General features: G+C 40.4%; 1 protein-coding gene across 1 annotated transcript in view; it reads right to left on the bottom strand.

The window, feature by feature from the left end:
* Window positions 1–4,094: 4,094 nt before the first annotated feature.
* Window positions 4,095–11,039, bottom strand: part of LOC104499551 (general transcription factor II-I-like) — a gene marked incomplete at its 5' end in the record, with an annotated part of 10,869 nt that continues 3,924 nt past the window's right edge. The window contains 5 exons of the mRNA XM_010143072.1: window positions 4,095–4,282; window positions 5,617–5,660; window positions 6,925–7,182; window positions 8,293–8,476; window positions 8,905–9,039. Coding sequence (XP_010141374.1) covers window positions 4,095–4,282; window positions 5,617–5,660; window positions 6,925–7,182; window positions 8,293–8,476; window positions 8,905–9,039 — 809 coding nt within the window. The remainder of the gene's footprint in view (window positions 4,283–5,616; window positions 5,661–6,924; window positions 7,183–8,292; window positions 8,477–8,904; window positions 9,040–11,039) is intronic.

Here is an 11,039-nt window from a genome sequence, read left to right on the forward strand (position 1 = left end):
GGTAAATCGGTCCCTCGACCCTTAACAAACATTTTTTTTAGAGCATTAGAAAGTTTAAAACAGAAAAATAAAAGAAAAAATTTGGAGGATTTTAAAAATACCACAAAGACTGGAAAATGGTCCATCTAGTCCAGGGCCAAATCCCTGAGGAACAGTCATAATTAAGAGAAACATGCAAAAATGTCAAGGCAGATGGTAATAAAATTCTGGAAGAAAACTCCCAGATGGGACATTTCTTCTTAAGTCACATCAAACCAACTGGTTTAAAAAATAACAACTTACTTTAGTGTGTAAACAAAGTATTATCTGGGGGGTTTTTTGATCTTGGGTAAATACCCGCAGCTCCTAGAGCAGCAGCAGCCTTCTTCACAGTTCTAAATGTTGTCCCTCACTAGCACTGTCTCCAGTTTCTCAGACATGGTTTCATTCAGTTTAAACCAATTTCTCTTGACACACACAACCTCAGCTTTCCGACTGCTGAATTGCAATCACACCGTGCTCCCCACTCAGCCGCTCTCCCTAAGACCCCGGACACCTTAACCAGCTACAGCTGATCTGGGGGATTCCAGGCACACGCTCATTTGGCCACTTCCTTTTTTACCATCTTGTCAAGGTTAGTGGAAAGGAAAACCAGGGAAATCCCCCCAGTGTTACACACCACAAGACAGGTTCGTACTTCCCTCTGATGTTTTTCTGAGCAGAAAACAATCATTTCTGCAAATCCTCTGGATCACAGGCTGTAGCTTTCAGACAAACTTCTGAAAGAGCTTTAAATGCCTAATATATGTATTTCTTTAATAACATTAGAAGGATATACACCAAAGACCTCGCAAAATCCAAACAATGTCATTGATTTTTCTCTCTTAGTCATTTTTGTGAGGATCAGCAATAAATAATTTTATTTTACAGGATCCGGACAAGACTGCCTACTCTGTATGCCTATTTAAAGTTAAGTTTAAGTTAGAGCCTTACCTGCAATTTTGAATCCCTGCCTATAGACCTCTTTATAAATACTAACTTTTGCGAACAGCAGGTTTTTCTCCAGAAACAGAGGGTGCGGCTCTCAGCCAATCTTTTATAGAGCCTTGTAAAGGAGAACAGATTTGAGAAAGGGAGTGTAACAAAACCGTCTTCTGACACAAAGAGTCACACTTAGCATCTGCAGCTACAAAATTCTACATCGTCAAAACCAAAGCGGAGTCTCAGTCATGTCATAGCACACTTCCCTTTCCTCCAGCTCTCTCCAAGGTCAGGCACAAAGCTCACAGCATTATGCTTACGAAAACAAAGCACCTAGATTATTTCTTCACAAGTAAGTAGAGTTAATAGTGCAGTCAGCCAGAGCAAAGAACTTTATTCTACATTATCAAGAAAAATGCTTTTAAATTTCATGTGATAGTACCCTTAACTATGGTGATATTTACCTTCAAATCAAAACTAATGGGATTTGTGAGAACGCGTATTGCTGCTAGCACAGCTTGGCCTTAACACCCCGGAAATTCTGATGACTCTGGTTGGAGAGTCAGGGGCTTAGAAAGAAACGAGCTGCAGAACCATGTACTATAAAAACATCACACCAAAGCATTAAATGCTGTGTGACAAGCACCTTACAAATGCAATTTATGATTTACAAGAACGACAACTCCCATCACAACTTGCTTATAGTAAGCCACAGAGTGGCCCAGTTTGGAAGATCAAAAGCAAAACAAAACAAAAAAACCCCAAAAGCCAACCTGGTGGAAATGTGGAACGAGAATGTTTGGGGAAGATGTACAACTTTAATTAAGGTGCCATCTTTTCAAACATTTCTGTAAAAAACATCCAATGATATTATCCAATGAAATTATCTCATGAAAAGCTTTTCATATCTCTAACCTTCTACCGGTATTTCCACATCTGTTCCTTCACTGCAGCTGGGACGCCGGAGCCTTCCTTTAGACAAATACAGAGCAAAACACATGCCATAATAAAAACACAAGAGGAACTTTTCACATTGATTATTCAAAGCAAGGATTTTCATAAGCAAAAATATCCCGAACTATAACGTTCACATGAACAACATACAGAAGGGTCAATTTTTGAATGCTAGATTTATGACAGCAGGAACACTCTCACATTTTAAAGAAATTCACGGTTTGAAATGAAATGGTTTGAAATGGGCAAACCAGTGTTTTTAATACAAACAGTAAGAAGCTAAAAATAATATACAATTTTGGAGAAATTTATTTCCAATACCGTTTCTATACAGTAAGGAACCCCTTCCAGTAAACACAGGCTTCCCGTACACTTTGTTCTGTGTATAACCATTCACCTCACACAGCCCAAAGAAATGATCGTTGTACTCCTAATACATAGGAAGTTTACTAAACTTTATAACCAGTTATTAAACAGACTGAATTTCATGAGAAATTTATCAACCAGCGATCATCCTGATTATGTTCCTTTGCGAATATAGAAAAGAAATAAATGAGATTCCCTTCTACACATCTCTCTACTTGGACATCTGATAATTAAGGCAACAAATATTCATTTCTGTTGAGGTTTAAATTCCAAGACCTTAACTCTTACTTCAAATCAAAGAAGTAAAGCTTTGAAAAATAAAACTTAAACATTCCATTTCCAAAACAGATGTGAGTAAAATACAACCAGAAGACTTACCTGGGTAACTTTCTGCAGGAGCAGTTTTGCTGTCTGCCTCTGACGTTTTGGAATAGCCTGCTTGGGAACAAAGCGAGCAGCTTTAAATTGCGTCTCCCAGTCCCTAGAGGAATTTGCCAAATAACTCCTGACTTAGTATATCATACGCTCATTGCGTGCTTTCTGTAATGTTGAACTTAGGAAAGAGCGGGTGAAATATTAATATATAAACTCTTACTCATCCAGTTCAAGGCAGGGGTGTGCATTTCTTGCGTTACTGAACAGTCAGACACTCATGTAGAACAGCAGGTTTTCAATTATTCTGGTGTTAATAAACTAATTTTAGAAGATGAAATGTTGATGGTTCTGTCTTTTTTCAATGAATTTTTAATCAGGTAAATCTTTTTCCTCTTTGTTAAAATTTGTATTCCTAGGGAGTCCATTTGACTTTAAAATTTCTATCTAAATAGATAAATTTAGAGAGATTAACATCATTTACGACACTTTGAGATTGTTTTCTTTTCACCACACCAGCTGTTTTAATGCCTATGCACCAACTGCTTCAAAAAGGCTGTGGCAGAAAGCAGCACACCGACACTTCAGCGTGTTGCTCCAAAAGTAATGCCTCTGAATATTTTCCACGGAAACTCCAACAGCTACAAAGAGGACAATAACGCTATTTGATAGAGCGAATTCACAGCTACAAATCACTATTTTTCAACATAGATATCGGCTCCACATTTTCGCCAGGGATGAACAAGAGCCTGTGTGCTACGCTGATGTGCTGTGTGTGCTGATGAGGAAGACTGGAGGTGCTACACACACCCCAGAAATTTTCTTAATGTGTTCCTGCTTCTTCATAAACTGAAAAAGTAATAATTAAAAAATTATAGCTCTTAATTCTATTCTATTAACTGATTTGGAGCTGTTCCCAAGCTGGCACTGGTATTTTGACCTAGCTTTTTCCACCAAAAGCCTAAGTCTTGCAGACAGCCTTCCAGTAAGAAGCTGTTCCTGTCCGATACATTTACATGTCAGCTGAACAGTCCCCTGGCTGCAAGGAAGCTGGCAAGAAGCGAGGAAGATGTACAGGCACCAAGATGTAGTTGCACTAGCACAGCACAGCACACATGTCCCACTGCTTGGCTTTAGGATCAGGGCTTGCACATAACGGGCTGGTCTGGAACTTGGGCAGAAGTGAACGCTGGCAAGAGCCACGGAAGCAGATCTGTTCCCACAGCACAGCAAGGCGCTTAACCAAGGAGTACAAACCACTAAACTAAGCGGTACAAACCATTAAACTAAGAAACGGCGTTTTAACTACCGTTTCTTAAGAGCCATTACAACTGGTTCTTACAGATAAGGTCTATGAAGGAATATTAACTGTGATAGCCAGAATGCTCCAGCACATGTTACTTAGTCCTGCAGATCTCTGCTCGGTCCATCTCCGCATTCAGTCAACAGTCCAAATCTGGATCTTTCTTCCAGAACAGGTTGTCTTTGGCTGTTATGCTTAAGCAATCAATCCTTTTATGAGATAAACATATATGAAAGTTGGTATGATTACCCGAAGTATTATATTTATAGTAGCCAGGATCATCTGATTCCTTCTTCACTGTTATTGCTCTCAATTCCAAAGAAACTCCTGTACAAGCAACAAAAGAATAAAATACTAAAAATCTGGTTATTATTAATTTCCAAAAAAACCCAAACAAAGCACCCACCAAGATAATAGCTGGTCTCTATTCAAAAAAAGAAAAGAAGGAAAAAAAAAAAAATATTTTTTTGGGTGCTGAGAACTGAATAATTGTTGAGCTAAACCGAAGGGACCTGCTGGTTCCTCGTGTTTTAGTTTGGTCACTTGCAAATGCTATCTCGGACCTGAAGAATTAAAAATAATGGTCTCCTTCCTTTTTGCCCACTGTCGCAGCCAAAAAACCCCATTTCATCACTCGTTGCGCTGAAGGTACTTCCAGCCCTACTCCTGCTCACACTCCATACAGCCGAGTTCAGTTACGGTCTGCATCAAACTGCTGCTGACGGAGCAACAAAGGTCCTCAACTGCTCTTGGCCTCCTACAAGTGAACCATCCCCTCCACAAGCCTTTACAGCATTCCCTAAAATGTTTTCAAAACATTCCGACAAAAGAAGAATTACTTACAATGCCCCAAAAGCAGCACTGGAAAGAGCAGGGACTAACCTGACAAAAAGCTCACGCTAACTCTTGGCATATGTTAAGCTAAATGTTAATGACTAAGAGTTCCCAAACCATGAGTTTTTGGTTGTGAAGCACAAAGAACTAGCACAAAAAAATGGACTAAATATAAAAACATAATTCTTACACAAAATGCTGAGCAGTGTAGCCCAATCCAACAAAAGGGAAAGCCACAGGCTTATCTCTAAGCACACCTGTCGTCTGACTGGTTTTAATGTGATCATCCACGCCTTCACCTCAAAGATCTGCTGCAGATCACAGATCCTGCCTTGCAGGAGCAAGCCCTACCTGCAGCAGAACTTAGGAATGCTTGGGCATATTTTAAGTGATAAAAAAAGGCATTTTGCTATTTATTTCTTTCCATTTCAGCGAGAAAATGGACATTCTGTTGCTTTCAGTACCTTAGTAATATTAACAAACCAAAATTTTTCTCTCCCCGTTAGGAACAAAGTGACCTTGAATTAGAACAAAGTAAGAAAACAGAGGATTTTCTTCTTCTCCACTTAAAACTGAACGATTTACAAAGATAAATTATTTTAGGCTACAAAATTGTACAAATCTCCTCGTTCTAGAAATGGGAACATTTTGCTAATGCTCAATACTTGTTAAAACTCCAACTGAAAAGGAAATAAAAGCTTTTCCTTCTCACGAAGGTCGGCTTTCTGCTGCTTTTTCTCTTGGAGCTTCTCATCTTTGCTTAAATTCAGCCTTCTGAACAGAAACTGCTCTTTTTTTTGCTAATAAGGTGGAAATTTTGAACATACCAGAATCCTCCTTGGGTTCCATTTTCACTCGAATAGGAGGAAAACTACAAAAATAAACAAAACAAGCACATTGACATTATTAAATAAAACAAATATCACATTTCTGGAAAGTTCCTCAAGTTTTATGAATTGTCAAGTACAATCAATCTCCCAGTATTTTTTTCTAGCCAGGAATCTCCTATCCCTGCATTTCTGAGACATGCCCAATATTCAAAGCATATTCACCATTTAACGAGAATCAAATGCAGAAGTACAGAAAACTGATTCTTGTTTTCACATTAACCGATTTTTGATTTATTCCAGACATAATTTCTTCATTCACTAATAGAAACATTTATTTCAGGTTTTGTATTTGAGGAGGGGGAAGGGAGCAACATTGCATCCGTTTCCCATCACTGCCGTATCATAAAACACGACAAATGTATCCCTGACTGACAGACTGTGTATTAAGAGCACTCATTGGGCTAATTAAACCAAGGGGAAACTTTGGCATCTGTTTCATTAATTCTTAAGAGTTTTCCCACAAATAGTAGTCAAAGGAAAGAGAAAATTCAGCTTCATGCTTTTTACAATCCCAAGCAAGCGGAAGTTATCCCAATGTCAGCTGAACAGAAAAAGCACATTCAGAGCAAGATAAACTAATGAAAATACATAGTTGATATAAAAAAAAACTACATTATTTTAAATTCACCTTCCACCTGGAAGTATAGTTGGATCTGAAGGATCTGTCATATGAGCTCCTGAAAGTTAAAAGACAATCTTTGAATTTCCTGTACTCTGTTTACCTTAAATACAAACTGAAAATGTAACAGCGAGTTCAAGAAGCAAAACCTGTTTGCATTGTACAAACGCATGTGTATATTTTCTGTATTCACAGAGATGAGGGAAAGTTCTCGTTAAACTGCTTTATTCATCTATAAAGCAACACCAACATAAAATTACTTCAAATATGCATTTCACCTGCTTTTCAGTGCTCGCTTTCATGATGTTAAGTGAAAATCTTGGGAAATAAGGGTAAACAAATCTTTCACCTAAACTCTGCTACAAGAAAACGGACAGAGATTCGACGGAGTCCTAAATCACAGCTACACATAGATACGTAGGTCGCTCTGAAAGTAATGCCTCCTATTTATTTCCATGGAAACTACAACAAAGAGCAGAATGACACTATTTGATAGAGCAAATTCACAGCTACAAAACACTATTTTTCGACATAGCCACCAGCACTGGCTCTGCGCTTTCTCCAGCGATGAACGACAGCTTGCGCCCCGCACTCGTTAAAGACCTGCCCCAGCGGAGGGGACCCACCATTCTGCGGGGCCGGGATGGGGCTGGTCTTCCACATTGCTGTCACCACTGCTGAGACAAGCCACCCACTGCCTCACCGTGTTGATGTCCACGGCTCGGTCCCCATAAACATTCAGCAGGCATCGCTGAATGTCAGTGGGGGCAACGTTTTCCGCATGGAGGAATTCAGCCACAAACTTCTGCTTCACACGCACTGGCAGGTCAGATGCCATCTCGTCAGACGGCCCCGCTGCTGCCGTCTGTCGCACAGCAACAACGCTGCACGGGACGGTGGTGGGAAGGTGCAACCTCTACTGCCAGACCACCAACAGCCGCCTCTGACGTCGTGAGGCAATGTCATCAGATAGGAGGCATTACTTTCGGAGCAGCCCTCCCTGTTTTTAGCGTGTCATTCACCACACTAGGAGCCTGCCTTGCATTTTCAACAGAAATACATCATGAGCGCAATCTCTCGGATTCCCCACTCTCTAGTCTGCTTACAGGCTGTTGCACAGGCAACATGTTTCTAATTTTACTAATCCAGCATCAGCTCCCGGCTGCTTCATCTGCAAAGGTGAAACTTGTCTTTTTTGGTTATATTCTCTCATTCTCTTCATAAAGCAAATCCTCATGTATGTGGATTATGCAAGTAAAGCAACACGATTTCATGAAAGAACAGAAGGGATTTCTTCTAAGCTTGCAGTGAATCTTTGCAGAGTTTTGAAAAACTCACTCTAGCTCAGCCTTCCAATATACAGAGGCTTCTCCAGGAACTACAGCACCTAGGCACTTCAGATGATTAAAGCAATTTTTAAAATGCGATATAAATGCCAAAATCTGCTATGAATCGGAACACAGAGCACCACAAAGTCTAAAAATGCAATGTGGTACTTCATCAGTTCACTTCTCCTTTCCCTAGGAAAGTATCCAATTCACATTAAATTTAAATTCAGTAAGAGGATGAAGAATATAATAGAACAAATTTTATCTCTAATTAATTGCTCCTAGCAGGACACAAAGGAGAAGGTTATAGTTCCATACGGCAACTCACGGTCTAGGAATTTCTGCAGCTTGCCGCTTTACCCACATGACCAAATCTTGTATCTCTATTGCTATCTAAACAAAAATTCTGACCTGTTTCTGTCTAGTTTGAGGAAGGAGTAACTTACCTAAGGGTTTCTTTGACTCTTCAGAAGGCCTGTGTGGAAATAGGGAAAGAAAAACCCACAGCTTTAGCAAAGACATCATTGCTTACTTGGTAGCATAACATCAGAGAGAGCACTCCTGTTAAGAGAAACAGGCTGCAGTGTATTGAATTAAAAATAAAAATTGATTGGACTTTGTGTAAGTCCACCTAAGTGGACAGACCAGTACAAGAGAGCAGATAACCTTTTGATGATAAATGAGATCCTCGACTTGTTTTCCAAAATCCATTTCAGGGTGGAACCGTCGTAATTTTCTGGATGTTTAAAGGCAAGTCCTTCGGGCAGGCCCTGCACTACCACAGCAGACTGGTCCTTCTGGATCATCTCATATGGCACAGGTACCGCTGTTGACTTTCCTAAGGCTTTACCTAGAGAAAAAAGTAAAGGACATTATTTAGGAGTCAAGAGAGCTCAAGTAGTAAATGAACAAGTCCCTCATAAAAATTTTTACTCTGGGGAGAACAGCAGTAAAAGCAAGGGGCAGATGCAAATCGCTACAGGAACCCAAGTACTGCTCACCTTAACATGCACTGGAACCCACCAAGGTACAGAGGCTTCTTGGAAAGAAAACTGAATGGGCTGTGCTGTGCAATAACTGCAAATCCCAGCCCACAAAACCCGTCAAGAGGAAAACTACCCAATATATGTGCGTGGTTTAGAATCACCTACTAAATGTTAAACATATCACCTTAACAGCAGTAGAGTTGGAAGGCAAAGTCACACAGCACTTTCCCCCCTACCAGAATAAAAATTTAGAAATCCAGAACAGCTATTTAAAAAGCTTTAAAGCACCCACCATAGCACAAGCAGAAAAAGTCCTCCACAGACTTTCTGAGAGTTTCAAGTCCCACCGTATCCACCGTCAGTCTGTTTACAGGTGATGGAGTCTTTCTTTTCTGCAGATCTGCAGTTCCCTCCTCTTCTACAATACCTGGCAGTTGTTTATAAAAATAAGACAAAAATAAAATCATAACTTATTAAAATTCCCAGTCTCTCCCGTTTAGACTATAGACAGTCAGGAAGGGTTCCTGCCAGAAAATCCTGAGGACTTATTTGCCTCGGAAGCAAATGTACATGAGCAAAGAGTAAATTTAAATTTACACCAAAATCATTATATCCTTCTTACAACCTATGTCAACGTCATCCTCTGAGGTGTAAGAATGAGGAATTGAGAGACACATCTAAGCAGGCTTTTTTTGGCACAAAGAGGTAGAAAACACTATTAATCTCAGGAGAGGATAATACAGTGGAAATACATGTGAAACTGCCAAGACAAGAAGGACTGAGACAGTCACCAGGGAAAAAGTGAAATGTGCATGTGGAGGGTCCAGCTCTCCAGTGCCATGCACGATGTCTTATGCAGCAGTTACGTTATATCCCGGTTTGTTTATGCTGCACTTTTTATAGAAGGGATCTGACTTCTACCACAACAGCTCCTGTATCTCCCAAAAGAAGTTTTAGGTCCACATCTCTCATTGCTGAACAGGAGGAGTTGTAAACAAGCCATCACCACGCAGAACAGAGACGATTTCAGCGCCACACCTTATTATAGTCTCTAAGCAAAAATCATTGCAAAAGTCATGAGGGAATAACAACTCTTTCACTACTGAAAGCAAATGGAAGTGATCATTTCAGTTTGTTATTGTTCAGTTTGTGCAAAGATTTACTGAGAAACACCCAGCAAAGATAGGGGAAAACAACAGAGATGTTCTGCATATGAAAGAAAAAGGGAGATCTGTGTTCCCATGTGCAGGAGAACGGTCGGTGCTGAAGTTGTGTCCTGACTTCACCGTGAACAAGCACAGCAGCAAGTCTGGAACACTGCGGGCTGCATTACCAGTACTGCTGGCTTCCTAATTCTACCTAATACGAGAAAACGAACACCAGTTTGAACAACTGATTACAAATGGGTTGTGAAACGAGCTGAAGCAGCAATGCTTTTAGCAAAAACACAGTCACCATCTTAAAAACTCATATCTCACTTAGAAGATCACTTCCTTCCTCTACAGATCGCACATCTGTGCCCTGGAAACCCACCTCCTTGAGACATTTAGCTCTCCTGCTCTTCAAGCCCAAAACTTTTGCATTCTCTGCAGCATGACAAGGCTTCCAATAACACCAGAACTAATGCAAAAATATAATATTATTATATACCTACAAGGCAGATGTTTAATTAATGACAGCTCATAAGGTTTGACTCTGCAGTCAGGGATAAGAGACATCACTTCCATTTACAGCCACATGCAATGTCACTTTTTGGGTGGGTTTTTCTGTGTATAAGAGTCTGATTCACTGAAAATGCCTTTACTGCCAGACGCTTCTCAAAAGTGTACCCACACTTTCTAAAAATAATAAGCAAAACAAAAATAAGATGACAACACTGCTCACTTCCCATTAAAATGAAAAGCAGACAAGAAGACATTTTCCTTCTTGACTACAAGAGAAACTCTCATTGTTTTTTCTATTACACGACTTTCATCCATTACCTTAAGCTCACATTATGCATCTGCCTCCCCAGTCTTGCCCACGTTTGTTGACCAATTTCATTCAAATTCCTCTTGCTTGAGACAAGAGCAAGTCTCAAACAGAATAAGATTTACAAGAGGTCTGCAGAACTACCAAACCCAGCAGCCACTCATCCCCTCCTGGCAGCACTGACGAACACATCTCCGCTTGGTGGGGGCTGAACAATCGACGGGCTCTGTCAAAGCCCTTGTCACAACTCCTAGAGCACGCAGCATGGTTTGGGAGGGGATGCCCGGCACATGTGCAACCAGGCCTGTTGGGGAAGAGGAATGGGGGGCTGTACTTACAGCGTGAATGGCTCAGGAAGGGTGAGGAGTGGCTATGTGGTAAAAGAATTGCATTACACACATCTGGGAGCACACTGCAAGGTTAGTCCGGTTACTGTGCAAAAGTTATTCTGGATTC

This window comes from Buceros rhinoceros, unplaced genomic scaffold (assembly GCF_000710305.1).
Source record: "Buceros rhinoceros silvestris isolate BGI_N320 unplaced genomic scaffold, ASM71030v1 scaffold41589, whole genome shotgun sequence".
NCBI classification, from domain to species: domain Eukaryota; kingdom Metazoa; phylum Chordata; class Aves; order Bucerotiformes; family Bucerotidae; genus Buceros; species Buceros rhinoceros.